Source organism: Clupea harengus, chromosome 14 (assembly GCF_900700415.2).
Source record: "Clupea harengus chromosome 14, Ch_v2.0.2, whole genome shotgun sequence".
Lineage (NCBI taxonomy): Eukaryota > Metazoa > Chordata > Actinopteri > Clupeiformes > Clupeidae > Clupea > Clupea harengus.
The window spans coordinates 8,449,059-8,464,672 of record NC_045165.1 but is presented as its reverse complement, the minus strand read 5'-3'; the positions used below and the strand labels follow the sequence as shown (position 1 = coordinate 8,464,672).

The 15,614-nt window shown below is 41.2% G+C and overlaps 1 protein-coding gene across 1 annotated transcript in view; it reads right to left on the bottom strand.

Moving 5' to 3' along the window:
• The window catches only part of alk (ALK receptor tyrosine kinase), a 256,323-nt gene that overhangs the window by 132,488 nt on the left and 108,221 nt on the right, over positions 1-15,614 (bottom strand). The window contains exon 3 of the mRNA XM_031579809.2: positions 12,660-12,812. Coding sequence (XP_031435669.2) covers positions 12,660-12,812 — 153 coding nt within the window. The remainder of the gene's footprint in view (positions 1-12,659; positions 12,813-15,614) is intronic.

The window sequence follows — 15,614 nt, the reverse complement described above, 5'->3', positions numbered from 1 at the left end:
ATGGTCTCATTATTAATTTACCTTACCCTGTGGGGCCTGCACTGCCTTGTGATTCTGAGAGAAGGCCTAATGGCATCTGTGGGTCTGGGGCCTATGTGATTTTGTTTTCACCTCACAAAAAAACATTATTATTACTCTGAATGGGTCTGCTTTACCAGCCCCCAAGCCAACTCCTCATTAGCAGAGTCAACTATTATCCGATCAAGCTTTGTCCCTTAACTGCTAGACTTCAACATCCCACAGAAGAAAAAAAAACTTGAGGGAGAGAGAGAGTCTCAACAGGGGATCAGGCTTCAAAGGCGAACCTCCTAAAATAGCGCAGGACTGATATGAGGATAGTCTCACTTGGCAAAAGGTGAGGAGGGAAAGAAGAGCGCAATAAAACACAAAAGGCGCTCCATTTTGTTCAGGGGAAAAGGCAACAAGTTGCCCGCATGTACAGCCTAATCCAGCTAAGGCAGAGGCAGGCTTAAGGAAAGCAGGCAGTGCTGATCTGATGTCTTAATCTTTGATTAGACTCACAAAAAAAAGAAGAGGGGATGTAGAGTTGAGGGTGAGAGCCGAGGCTAGGCTCGCTTTGTTGATAATTGCTTCAAAGCCCCTTCCGAAGGTAAGAGACACAAAGTAGAGCCTGCCACTCAATCCCTCTAGGCTTGAAGTGCACTTTCTATACAGTGAATGAAAATGACACAACACCACCCACGCATGGAAGTGGAGTGTGTTTTCTGTGTCTGAATCATATGGGCAGACAGACTGCATCGGAAAACAGGAGTGAATGCACACAGGACACAACTTTGATTGGATCGCATTAAACAGCCCTTAATAAAAGTGACAAGGGGTCTCATGTACAAAACCTTGCATATAATTCATACTAAAACATAGCGTTCACACAAAGCTGGAAAGCTGTGTACACACAAAAAAATATCTAGATTTATGAAACCATGCGGAGGCAAGAAAGATTCCACGCACAACCTGATTCAGCGCACGAGCAGCACACTCCCCACTCTCTCCGCCCTCAATTACACTAATTTTAATATGCTAATGAATATAAATAGGCCTAGGCTACCCACGTGTTCAGATGATTGAAACTAACTGGCAGAAGCAAGCAGCAAATCAACCATAAAGGTAATTTCAGTAAATATGAGATGGAAGTGCACTTATCCGATGTAAAGGCAAAAAATTTGGCAATCTGTTATCTGGCGTTAATAACAAAAGAAAACAGTTGGAGTGGCAGAGTGTGACAGTGACTATATACTGTATGTGGTGGGGTCAGAGAACGGCACAAAATAATCTTTGGTCAATCTGAGAGCAGCGAGGAGGTTGAGCAGCCATGTCTGTCACCAGGTAAACACGGTGCCTTGATGGGCAGTTGAACGATACATCAAAACAACAACGATCGCAACGATGATCAAATATTAATTAAAGAACAAAATCACTGAGAAAATGTCACGTCTGTGCTGAACTCCGCTCCGGCCACACCCCGCTGTTCAACGGTTGACGCACACACACACCTCCGCTACAGCCTGTCACATTCACTCGCTCATCTTCCCAATCGCCCGCACATAAATGAAAAAAAATTCCAACATCAGTTGTGTCCCAAGAAGCGACCAGTCGTGCACCCTGTCCCGTAAGGATTAATGAATTATGAGTTGCTCTAGGCCACCTTGCAACTATATTAATCTGCGTACATTTTATTAGTCTGCATCACACTTGCACGTTGATAGAATGAGAATGCTTTTCATCATTGAAGTCAAATTCTACTTGCCTTTATGTGTGTGCTGCCAATCAGTCCGAATACACTGTAGATCTCACTACAACTTGCACTAATATTGGAACTTTATACACCTAGCTGACACATGAATGCCCCCCCCCCCCCCCCCAGGCATTTCGGGAGCCGATTGAGCATGTTGAATCGGTGGCAGAGCCTGTCTGTGACGGAGCACTCTGATTGGTGGTTCAGCAACATTTTAAAATCTGAGGTCTCATTTATCTCCAGCTCTCAAAACAGGTTCGGGAAAACACCCCTTGAGCCTGATCCACAATCCATGACTGCACCCATTCTGTTTCTCCCTATTTTCACCTCTGCCTCTTCCTTTCTTTTTCCACAACCAAAAGACCATGTGCCATTTGCAACCTCTTATCGGACATATTCTCAATCAGACGTAGCCACATTACGAAACCGAGAGTGAGCGAGAGTGGTGTGAAAGTGGTAAGCAAACGCTGTTATTTTTATGGTTTTGAAAGGAGTATTTCCTAGGGGTGCTAGGAGTGAAGATGTGATTGAAGATGCAATTTAGGAAGCATTTGAAAGGAAGAAGAACTGGTAGTGGAAGGACAAGGTTGGCAAGCACACATAAGACCAGTGGAGATAAGTGTAATCTAAATCAACCAAAACACTTCAGTTGGATTTTGGTTTTCAATGGGGGTCACTGAAAGGAGCTTTAAAGGAGTTGTCTGAGGCTGCTGAAAAAGCTTGCTGACTACTTGAGGTCGTGAATGACCCCGAACTAACACTGAGACATAATACATTTTGTCGAGGTGTATCTTGAGGAGTATCTGTCTCTGGTAATGGCATGTGTCCTAACCCATCAGGGGTATGGGGGGGTGAGTGGGTCTGGGGTGTGACCTCTGGAGGTTTGTGGCCCTCTGGAGGTGTCGTGGTTCTCTGGAGGTGTCGTGAGCCTAATTCACTGAAGCCACCGTTGTTGTTGTATCCTTTTGCTCAGGATCTATGCTTGGGCAACTGTTATATCGGTTAGGTTATGTTGTTGGGTATAGGGTATTGTATATTGTATTGTATTATTGGGAACGATATTATGCAGTCACAGATTGTTTTTATGAAGATAATGATAATTACATCTATCAATATATCAAGAGCTATCAGTGAAGTGGCACACATTTATTTGGGGGAGTCATTTGAGGGGCCCTGGGATAACTCTTGGGAATCTAAGATGGTTGATTAACCATCATCATAGAACAAAACTCGACATTGTCTCTAAATACATATTACCCTTTAATTCTGATATTGGCAATATCCTCTAATAAGGCTAAAGCTGTCATTGTTATTAGTCTGTTTTGCATAGCATTGCATACTATGTTTGTACATACTTACATGTCCATTTCTTTAACTGCATACACCTCGATGTATTTTCAATAAGGCCATGTGTCAATTCCGTACAAATCATTTTGAAGACCTGCAGACTCGTAGGTAGTAGTTAGCTTTCTGTACCCCAATGACACTGGTGGCACTTCAAAAAGTTAGCTAGCTTGCTAACTGATGCATTTGTACTGATGTGCTTTATTACAGTTTAGTTAGATTATCAGATTAAGTGTGAGCAATTACTGACTAGGTCAAAAGTTAAATAAAAAATAAAGAAAATATACTGTCAATGTGAAAGGTCTTTCTTTTGTTTACATTGTTAGAAAATGAAAGACATTTATTGGCATCATGTACTTCAATTCTCTAAGTAAACACCCTGAATCCCTCTTTCAGATGCTGTAACTAGGCAGAAAACTAAGAACATCTGATCACAGGATGGGCTCCCTCCATGCTTTGTCACTGGCCAGCTGCCAAGTCAAAACTATACACATCACCCAATTATGGAGCCATCTCAATAAATGCCAAGGAACAGATATTCAAACATAAACAAACACACACACACACACACACACACACACACACACACACACACACACACACACACACACACACACACACACACACACACACACACACACACACACACACACACCCACTCACACACAAATCTTCTAATTGGATGTTGGGCAGACAGTGTTTTAATTACATCAGAGTGAACATTAGGTATAATGAGGGGGACCTTTTCTACTCCTTTGAAAGGTTGGCTGTAGCAGTAATTACCACTCATTGTTTTATTTGTCTTATTCTTGGGGTTAGTGATGGGGAGTCGGGACACAGGCGGATGTTTTCAGCTCAACATCATTGATTGTAGGTAATTACCACGAGGGGGTCGGGAAATGGGGGGTTGAGCATGAGACTGTTATCATGATAGACCAGCGCCACCATCTGGACAAGGTCAAATCAGCACAAGATATTTGGTGGGTAGTATTACTTTTGGTAAACACAATAGCTCTTTTACAGCCAAATGTCTTGAAATGACATATGAGCACCAGGACTTATTACACGTATTCATTGCACAACATTAAAATAAACTGTAGCGTGTAGATGTGCTCCAGTTTGTTATTTATATTTCACTCTTAAAATGAAACACATTAGAATGTACAGCTATATTGAAGTAAAACATTTTAAATCCAGGTGAAGATGAAGCTGAAGCTGAAGATACTAAAACTGGCCAAACAACATCATGCAGAAAGACAGAAGTAGCAACACATGACATTGTGCCTGATATGACCGAACCCCAATGCTATCTTTTCAGTAAAATAGAAATAAACGTCAATGAAATGCCATTTTAAAGGGTGTGGATTGCACAAAGATCACACAACTCCATACAAACACTTACATAATAATAATGTCCTTCATGAGAAAAGTTGTCTGGTAATGGAATTTATTATATATATTAATACCTTTCTTAGATGTTGTTGAAGTGCAGCATCTTCAATTTATAGCTTGCCTGACCATTAAAGATATGGTCTGTGATTCTGGCGAAAGCCTGCTGATATTTGAGCAACACCAAATTAAATTACCCCCCCCCCCCCCCCTGCCTTCCCTGCTCTTGAAGAAACGTGTGAATTGGCTGGAATAGTGTACGGTTTGTCCGAGCCACTTTGTTGTTTTCTCATTTTGTCATCACTTGGAAGTCAATAAGATGGTATTCCATTGTACAATTCAGTCAGTCCAGTCGGTATGAGGTGGACTGGTGGACTGTCAGCCTTGCAAAATGCAGGAAAATATGTTCAGGGGAGCAACCTCACTGCTCATAAAAAGCGATGAGCTTTGTGTAGCACTGTCTCGCTCCGATGATCTCTGCTTTATTGGCTGGTGCAGTTCATTAACATACAGGCAAAATAATGTGTTGCCACATCTATCCCCACAAAAAAACCTTGCCAGGCTTGAAAATGGTTGCTATGTAGAAATGGGCAAAGGGTGAACTTCCTAGTGTGGAGCCATAAATTAGGAAGCCTACAAATGTTTAACCAGACAGGCACAGACAGACATTTGACCTTCAAAATCCAATTCTGGCTCAACTCTCAAAGAAAGGCCTCAGTAAACTCTGCCTTAACAAATATTAAAAGTATAAAGCTTTCTATGTTTGCTTGCACTGGTGTTAATATTGCCATTGGCTTTTGTATGGCGCTAAGTTTTAGAGCTCACTTTGTTACGGTGTGTGTGGATGTGTGTGTGTGAGGTAAGAGAGAAAGAGTCACAGACAGAGAAATGAGAGACAGTTTTGAGGATAATGAGTTTGGACGGGGGAGGTAGTCCCCACTACAGCAAATAACATCCTCATCATGACAAACTAATTATGCTCCATGTCAAAGGGCATTATTCTATCTGTAATGATCCAAGTGCCTTGATTACAGAAAAAGCTATGCTCTACCATCAAACCATGAAAGCTAATTAAGCTTAGGTGTCTGAAGTCTTGTCTGGTGGTAGCCCTACAAACAAAAGTATTCTCATAATATTGTCTTGTGCATCACGTTACCACTGTGATTTTAATTCACTATTACAAGGATGTATTGGCTACTCAAACATGTTTTAATTGAATTGTTTGCAGACTAACATTGTGATATTGCCTATGTGAAGTAAATGTAAATTAAGGTTTCCATGGATACGGGCAGCTGGTTTGAATAATCCTGTACTGTTTGCTCTACCAGGTGAGGGTTAGGAAAATGACAGGTGGCTGATGACAGTGAAGGTGACTGATGACAGAACTAATTATTCTCAGTTTGGCATTGTGGGGTAATTTTTTTTTAAATATCTTCATCTCCAGCAACAGATCAAATAACAGTTACTGCATAACTACTTACTGTATGGTTTATACTCAAAAAATAAATAAATTAGGTATGTGCGTCTCATGTTGGAATATCTTTCTGGACATTGAGCAGAAAAATTGCATTGCATTTACAAAATGACACAGGGATCCAGATGACCACTAAAATGGTCGCCGATGTGCGTTTCCTACAGCCAAGTGATATAGGCTACTAACGTCATGATGCGACAGTGTTCAACCAGAGATGTTCTTAAAGGAGGAGTTCACAATCTGAGCAGTTTTCCCACTGACATAAAAGTAACGGCTAACTAGCTTTAGCTTGGATCACGTGCATCACTATGAGACAAAGGTATCATGCCTAGCGAGGCCTAGTGAGCACTGGCCCGACAGTGGAAGCATGCTAATGGAGACCACGGAGTCAGGAGCTGGCTCCTTCTTGAGAATGCTCACAAGGGATCAGTGTTTTCTTTATGCTCACTAAAAGCCTTTATGATGTTATATTATATAATATTGTATTTCATTACATCATGTCTTGTGTAATTGTACATTGATTTATATTGCTTTTATGTGTCTAATCTTTCTTTATTCAACTGTATTTTATTCATTTCTAAAAGCCTTAGTGTAATTACTTTCTGTTAGTCAGACAATCAATATAACCTGAATATAACAGATGCCTTACAGGTCTGGAATGCTGGTTTCAAAGAAAATACCATATCTGAGACTGGCTAATGAAAGGAACAAAATAAAAAAGCAAAAGGAAACAGTTACTAGGTGGAAGATGATTGAAAATATGTGTTTACAGCCAATAAGTAGACAGACAAATCTAAGTTGAGGTGTTTGGATCAAAGAGAAGACACTTTTTGAGGCGCTATAGGACAACTAAGGACAGCATCTCTCAAGCAGAGTAAGGAAATGTGATGATCTGGAGTTAATACTATCCTTATGACAGCACTCGACAGTGCAAGCATTTCACTCACATTTGCGACAAAAAATAGATGTGTGCGAACTGTAAAATGTATTTAAAATGTATAACTCAACAACAATGATAATGAGGCAGTGACTGCGCTGAACCAATGTTGTCTGTTAAAAACAAAAATCACGTGATCCACTCGTCAGCTCAAAGAGCCCTTTACATACCACAAAAAAGTCAAGAGTGAACACACAGTGAGCTAGATAGTTAGCTTAGTTAGTTATCTAGCAGCATGGCAACCAGAAGTCAGCCCTGGTTTCCTAAATGAGGGAACGTCACACTATCAGTAGCTGATGCTAAGGGAGTCCCACCCAGGCGCCCCCTGCAGCCCACACAGGATCATGCAGGTTTAGTTGTCAGGTGGCCTGCAGGCAACACCCTGTCCCAGCTAGCAGTGAAACCTTATAAGGAGAGGACACAGCACCACCTCAGTGTTTTCTTTTGGGGGCACAAACCTCTCAAACCCAGTATTCAGTACACATTTACATTTACATTTAGTCATTTAGCAGACGCTTTTGTCCAAAGCGACGTACAAGGGAGAGAACAGTCAAGCTAAGAGCAATAAAAAAGCATGGTGTAACAATAAATAAATACTACTTTACATGAGAATTAGAAAAACAACAACCTAGAAAAGAGGAAAAAGAAGTGCAGGAATGTAACTGCTGAAGTGCAAGTTAAGCGCTAGTCAGGTGCCAGTTAGGAGGGGAGGTGCTCTCTGAAGAGTTGGGTCTTCAAAAGCTTCTTGAAGGTAGAGAGGGACGCCCCTGCTCTGGTAGTACTAGGCAGTTAGTTCCACCAACGTGGAACTACAAATGAAAATAATCTGGATTGCCGTGCTTGCACGGACGGCAGTGCCAAACGACGCTCACTAGACGAGCGCAGCGTCCTGGGTGTAACATTTGCCCTTACAAGAGCATTTAGGTAGGTGGGAGCAGAACCAGTAAGCACTCTGTAGGCAAGCATAAGTGACTTGAACTTAATGCGAGCAGCTACTGGCAGCCAGTGGAGCTCGATGAGTAGCGGGGTGACGTGTGCCCTTTTCGGTTGGTTGAACACCAGACGCGCCGCCGCGTTCTGGATCATCTGTAGTGGTTTCACCACGCAAGCCGGCAGGCCCGTTAGGAGGGCGTCACAAATACACAAATACAGTAAATATAGTCACCATTTCGCACCATGCACACATAAAGTCACCATTTCGCCCCATGCACACATTGTTCATTGGGGCACATGCTGACAATCCTGGAGCATCAAGCAATAACCAGAAAGCTGGAGGCTGTAATGCCAGGTCTTCACACCTCTGTCCACCCACTGTTTCGTTTAGTTAATCTTTTGCCATCAAATTCTTCAAAGCGCCATGTGACTTGGCATTGCCAAAAAAAATCAGAGGCACATGTAAGATTTGCACAATAAACTGCTGCCTTTGTGAGCCTCTTGGGGGGTTAACACAGGTGTGAACACAGTGGCACAGGTCAGTGAACACATATGCTTCATCCACAGCACAACATCAGAGCAAAACATTGCAACTTTCATTTGCTTAACTACTGTTTTAGAAAGTTGCAATGACATGGTGATATTTGTTGTTTCTGGGTAGTGCACACATAAATCCATAGACATATAAAGATGAATTCAAAACCAATTTGTTTGTGTGAGAGAGAAGGAGACAGTTGACAATGAGAGACCCTTTTGAGGACTGTCACAGATTGAATATGAATGTGGGTTCACTCTAAGACTATAACTGCTGCAACAACATTAAAATGAGTCTATAAATAAACATGATCCAATGGAGTATTTAACTTTTGTCCAAATCTTTTTTTTTTAAACACCTGTTATGGAGAATTATTCACACGAGAGAGATCCAGAAGAGCTGCAGAAACTAGCAATCAAAATTGATGAGTGGTATTCCCAGCGAAATTGGTTTGGCTTTGTTTGAAGACACTCAAGTCAACAGAAAAAAAAGAGTCAAAATGTTGGAGGTATTACTGCCAACTGACATTCTTGATCAGGTATTTTAACTTGTTCTTCCACCAACAGCAGTAGTTAAACTTTCAAGTCTTTAACAAACCAAAACAACTGGGTTATAAAAAGTCCAAGCAGAGGTTACCGGTAGAGTTGCCACTATTATTTTTTCATACCTCTTGGTCCAAGATGCCCAGGAGTTTAATATTTAAAATCAGGTAAACAACCGCTTCTCTTGCAGAGGCTCTCTCCACACGTACCCTGCCAAGAGAGTAGACAGGTCCAAAATGGCAAAATAGCACAGGGTTGCAACATGCCAAACATACAAATCGACTCCTCACACTACTGTCTTCTTCTGCAGGTCAGCAGGAGCCCATTTGACTAAGTTTGAATGTGAACCTAAAATCGATGCAACTATTCAGCTTAATCCGTTGGTGAATGATAACGGTGAAGAGATAGGAAAACTCTTGATTTGAAAGGCAAACCACAGCTAAGCAAAAAAAATCTGCATCCTACTTGCTTTCCAAATGCTGCAGTGTCCTGCAAGTGTGCTTTTGTGAACAATATTCCTCACAGATGGGGCCTGAGGTGCTTCTCTGATAATGCATTTTTATACAGCAGTGTTTCTGAGGGGGTCTGTCCCAATCCTGCCTGCAATCGCTACTTGTTCATCAGCCTCTATGGACGAAATGTCCCCCAGAGAGTTGAGGCTCGGAATAACATGATGAAATTAAGACTCACTACTCACCAGTGAGCATGACAGCTAGAGTTTATTATTTTGACCATGAACCGCTCTCAAGCAAATTGAGTTGCTGGATGGCCGCTCCATATCACCGTCATTAGTTAAATTAAGTCAGCTAATGTAGCTAATCTTCACACACAGATCACCCACAGGGACAGGAAGAAAGTATCCATAAATGAGCATCCTAGCTAAACAAAGAAGCTCTACTCATCATGCTCTGATGCTGCGTTGGACAGTAATAGTGGACCTGATGTGAGTTGCCCCTGATTTGGTCCCAAATATCACCCATTTGTCTGTCCATATTGCCTTTTATAGGTGTACAAGTTTCTCCTTTGCACTGGAGGGCACTCTGCCAAACCACTCTCCAATAGAATGGCCTTGTAGGCTTCTAGGAGAAATTATGCACAGCTACGGAGGGAGGGAGAGAGAGAGAGGTTGAGGAAAGAGACTTTAAGGATATTAGGCTATTACTTAGTCTTAAAAGTAATTTTAAAAAGCCAAACCTCATGAAAATATCATCAAGAATCATGAAGTTCAGCGCAAAAACAGATGTCCATCAGCTGTGGCATACTTTGTTTCTACATTTCAATAGGTAAACCGTTTCAATTTCATTTTATCAATCAGTTAAACTTAAATATTTGATCAGTTAAACATATTTTTATGTTATTTGATCAGAGCTCTTGTTTAGAATGGATCAAATCTGGCCAGATCAAATATGGTGTTATGATTGGCTTTGTAGCCTATCATTCCATTCTTTGAGTCGGTTCACTGAATAGGCACATGTTTCCTGTGTAAATAAATAGGCTAGCTATCACTTTTAACATACGGGCTAAACAGTAGTCCCTGACCATATTATATACATGTAAGTACGAAGTAGGCTATAAACCAACACCAAATCACCAAATAGGTTAGTTACAGGCTACTATGCCGTAAGAGCACTGCCATACGGAATTTGATCAGTAGTTGGTTTTTCAGGGTTCTTGTTCTGTTTTTTTTTGCCCTCAACCCGTGCCCCCCCTGGGGGCCGAGCCCCACACCTTGGGAACCACTGGTGTAAAGTATCCCAGCTGGTTAAAAGCTCAGGTAGAATGAGTGACTGCAAGACTGAAAAAGAATCGTAATTAACTCTGGCTTTTTCTCCCTTCAAATTCATCAAGCTTCTCCTCTCCCTCCCTCCTAAAAATGGACATGCTCAAGGGAAGGGGAGTTTGTAAGGAGGAGACAAAAACAGTCACTTACTTGCATCGCTTCTCATAAGGGGGCTGAGAGCTGCGCATACATTTCTCTTCACATCTTGTTTCAGACCTTCTTTGCATTTAAGCATGTAAGCTGTCAACAATGCAGTTATGTTTTGACCACCTTTGTGTATAGATTATGCATCATGTTGCCACGCGGTACCCTTGGACAGTAAATCATGTTGCTGTGATGGAGCCACAGTGCTCAAGGTGACCAGTACATACTGTATGACCCACTGCACAGCTATGTGTTTATCACGGCATCTCCACTGCTGCCAATTCACACTGAGTTCTCTCTCTCTCTTTTTTTCTCTCTCTCTCTCTCTCTCTCTCTCTCTCTCTCTCTCTCTCGCTCTCTCTCTCGCTCTCTGCTGCATTTTTCACCCTGTTTTGTTTTGTTCAGTTCACCCCTGTGCGGCTGTCTGAGAAAAATGCTAAGTGTGACATTCTTTTTTTTTCCTCCCCAAAAGCGAATCAATGGCATAACTGAGCATGAATTATTCACAACACTATCAGGTTAACGCATGTTCGATGGACTCCTGTGAGACAACTTTGAATATCTGATGCTGTGGACAAACATTTTCAGTGGTTATGAGTGACCTCAACTGGGTGCCTCCGAACTTCTAACTGCACAAATCATGCAAGTCATACATATTCTGCCATTTATTTTGTGTAATTACTGCCAACATTATCATTACCATTATCATTTATTCTGGTTTGCCAGCATGTATGTTGTAAGACAATGTGTGAGTGGGAATGTGTTTGTGCATGAGAGGGGGAGGTTAAGAGAGAGTGAGTGAGAGGGAGGTGACAGAGTTGATACCAAAGTGGAATTGCTAGCTTTGCCTTTGAAGTGCATGAGCTGTGCCTCAAGAGCTTGTAATTCCCGACTCTGCAACCTGACTGTCTGATGAGGCTTTGTTGCTCTCTCTCTCTCTCTCTCTCTCTCTCTCTCTCTCTCTCTCTCTCTCTCTCTCTCTCTCTCTCCCTCTCTATTTCTCTCTCTCTCTCTCTCTCTCTAAGGTATTGAAATAAATGAAGAGCACCCAGCCAAACGCTTATGGGATTAACGTTGCCTGGGCTGTTATTGCACTGCCCACATTAAATGTTTGAGATATGTTGTGCATGAGTTCTGATTTCTGAGTGGGGATGAAGCTGACTGTTGCACTGAGTATCAAATGAATGCTTTCCCCCAAACGTTCTTACATCACCTCCTCACTTCATCCACCTGTGTTCCAATGTCCAACTGTTTGGAACTTCTAAGCACATCAGTCAAGGCATTATGTACTCGTCCTTCTGCTCTTCTCGAAGTCCCTCACCACATCTCTCATCCCCACCATCTCCTTCAGAAGTTTGAAGTTGGCCCTTGTTTGACACTTTTATTGTGCTTTTTAAAAGCACGAAACAAACCCTGCTAAATATTTCATGGAATAGAGAACCACATTTTCAAGTGAAAACATCCTTTCCCAGATGGAGTTCCTTTGGTGAAAGTTTTCCTTTTCCGTCTTAGTGTGTTAGTATCAGGGTATGAGGGCTTCATTCCAGACTATTGATCAGTGCAAGATGAAAGTAAAAAGAGTTTTTAATTGGAGTGGAAAAAAATTTAAAACACACTCCTAGTTATTTCACAGGAAAGAATTGTACGCTGCTAATCTCTTGATCATTCTACCCTCATGAAGTTATCTAACAACAATTTCCGGATTTCTTGGTGATCCTTTTAACACAAACAACACTGCTAAAACAATTGTGTTGTGTAAATAAGACCACTACTACTACAGAAATAATTTAATCTCCAAGGTTGAAAATCACGATTACTCTTGTCCTACCTTCATGCCAGCCTTCAGATCGGCCTCCCTTCTTTTCTGAGCCCGGGTGCTCATGTGCCCATAGGTCGCTGGCAGCAGACAGACTCCAGGTGAACTCGGGGTGCTCCCTGGTAAGGTGATCACATGACATCTTGTTGTTCAGGCACCTACGCTCTGAAGAGAGAGAGAGAAAAGCAATGGTGATTTGGATCGCCCAGACTGCAGAGTTTGTGATATTTCGCAAATGTTAGAAAATCAGTGCAAACTGAATGTTTCTGCATGAAATGAACAACTTTGCTTGTTACAAGATTAAGAACTGTACTGAAGGGAAAAGGCATCTATGTTTGCCTAAGATATGACTAATGCAGTAATGGCACTATTTCACCTTTCCACTGAGACACACATGGCATTTCAAAGTGCCCACTCACTGGTCGCTATGGAACCATAAAGCCACTTACAAAACAGTAAAAACAACAATGACAAAATTAAAAAACATAAAATTCATAAATTCACATTACATTCATAAAACAATATGAAGTATATATTAAGTATCTACCTATTACCACAATAATAGTACAAATAGTAATAATAATATTAACAATAATACCAAGATTATATTTATTATATAAGTATGCATCACACAAATTAATTAAACAATTAAAGAAATGCTAGGTACAAAACTGTTGTTTAGGTGACTCACTAGTGTGCCTATTTACAGTGCTGTCAAACACTATTGCGGCTCATGGAGAGAAAGCACACAGTTTAATACCCTGGAGGCCACCGTTGCGTGCCTCTTCTCACCCGTACCCCAGCTGTGTCAAAGCATGTCTGTAATCCAATTCTCGCTCAGAGAACACTCACACATAGTAAGTGCCGTGGCCCTAACCAAATATAGCGGTAGCAATTTAGTCTGCATAAGAGCATCTACAGAGACACTCTTGACTTGGTTTATTCCACAAGGAGCTTGCCCTCGGAACTTACTCATATGAGGAATTGGATTTGTCCCTACAACTATACCCTCCCATGTCTGGAAACCACAACTGTCCATGTGTATCTCCCTCAATGTCCCATGAATTCAGTTAGGGCATCCAAAGAGAGAACTCTCTGCTTAATGAGGTGGCATACTACTGCCTGTGCATTAGAGGCTTTTTAAAATTGCATGGGTGCACACTTTAGAAAGTTTCTTCTTTGAGGACATTCGAAACAATAGCTTCATGGCCACTTAGAGACTGTAAAGGTAATGACTCCGAAGGCACCATTTTATCCTTGTGCGGAAAAAATAAATAAATTGCATTGATTGCATCGGACCAACTGCCACTGAGAGTTTTGGCCCCTGCATTGAAAAGAGCTCAGTTCAAGGTTAGAAGGAATAGAAAATACGTTAGGTTCAATAAGCATCTGTACTTCTAATGGAGGATCCGTGGCTGAAATGTATTGTTGGTGAGTGTGTAATTTCCCATTCACTGAACTATGATCTACAGTGACCTTCAACGCATCCTGATACTGATTCTCTTCCGCCCAAGCACACACAGGCACAGCTCTCTTTCTCTGTCCCACACACACACAGTCTCTCTCTGCACATACAATCCTGTAGCGAGTGGTATGTATCTTTCGGGCAAACAAACGGAGGTTCATGCAGCTTAGTCAAATAAGTCAAATAAGGGTTAAGTTTATATCTGGATGATATTCAAGACTCGGGTCTTTCCCAAGATGAGTAAAAAGAGTAGGATTAACATACCAAATAACCAGAGAAAGACAATTTTTCGTAATCTAGGGTCCCCACTCATTTTCATTGACAACATTTAAAAACTTCACCTTTAATCATATTTCCATGACCTTTCACAAACTGATGTGCTTTACTCCACAGGTTGAGCCTAATTAAACATGAAAATTAAACAACAACCTTTTCGTTCCTTTTCTAAAAGGGTAGTTCAAGTGGAACCCTGCACCTTGTAATCACCCTGCACTTTGCAAACAAAACGTTATCAATGGAAGACTGCAATAACATAATTTAGTTCATTAAACCTACATACCACAAAATACAATTTAATGACTTTTCCAAAACTTTAAATGAATTTACTGAATCTCATGATTTGTCCAGTATTCTATGACCACAAGAACCCTGACAATATCATTATGCACTCCCCAGGGACAAAGGCCTGTTAGACTTTTTTTAGGTAGTCTGACATGCCTTGATGTTTTTGTATATTTCCTCTAACTAAAAACATTGATGCACAAGTGGCATATATGTAGAAGATTAAAGGTTTCTGGGGATGTCCTTTTTATGACTCTAGGACAAAAACTTTAAAGGCATATTTACCTCTTTGGTTGTTGAAAACGTTTTATGTGTTGTATTTGACTGAAATCCTAATTGTGTCGTTATGTGAATATATAAGTCTGTGATGGAGTGCCGTCACTACACATGAGTATTTGCTCTGACTGCCATACCATTATATTGGGTGATATCATGATTAAAAAAAAACTCACGGACGTTTAAAGGCATATTGACAACAAGAAACATTTAAATATCCCTCCAGAGGGATGTTAGAGCCTGTGAACAGATACTCTTTTAACCTTTTCTTATTATTCAGCCAGAATTATATGCCAAATGTAATATCTATATATTGCAAAACAGAGTGACAGTCTCTTCAGTTTTGTACCTTTAAAAATCTTCATGACTAACAATGAAGCTTCTGCTAAGCGGTGCAACCTGACCGGCAAACCACTGGAAAGAGAAAGGAATATGTCTGCTTGGCCTTTGGCACTCTCCGTTTGCTCTCTGCTGTAAAACAGCCCCTCTGAACCACTTGACATGGAAGCTCTGGTCCATTAATACGTTTTCATCCTACACAAGGACACAAAGACCATTTTCATCCCCATTATCACGAGTAACCATTTACAACTGGCGAGATGAGGTAGAAGTGACATTTAACAGTAGGAAAGAGAAATACTAGTTCCAATGAAATTGGATTTGCG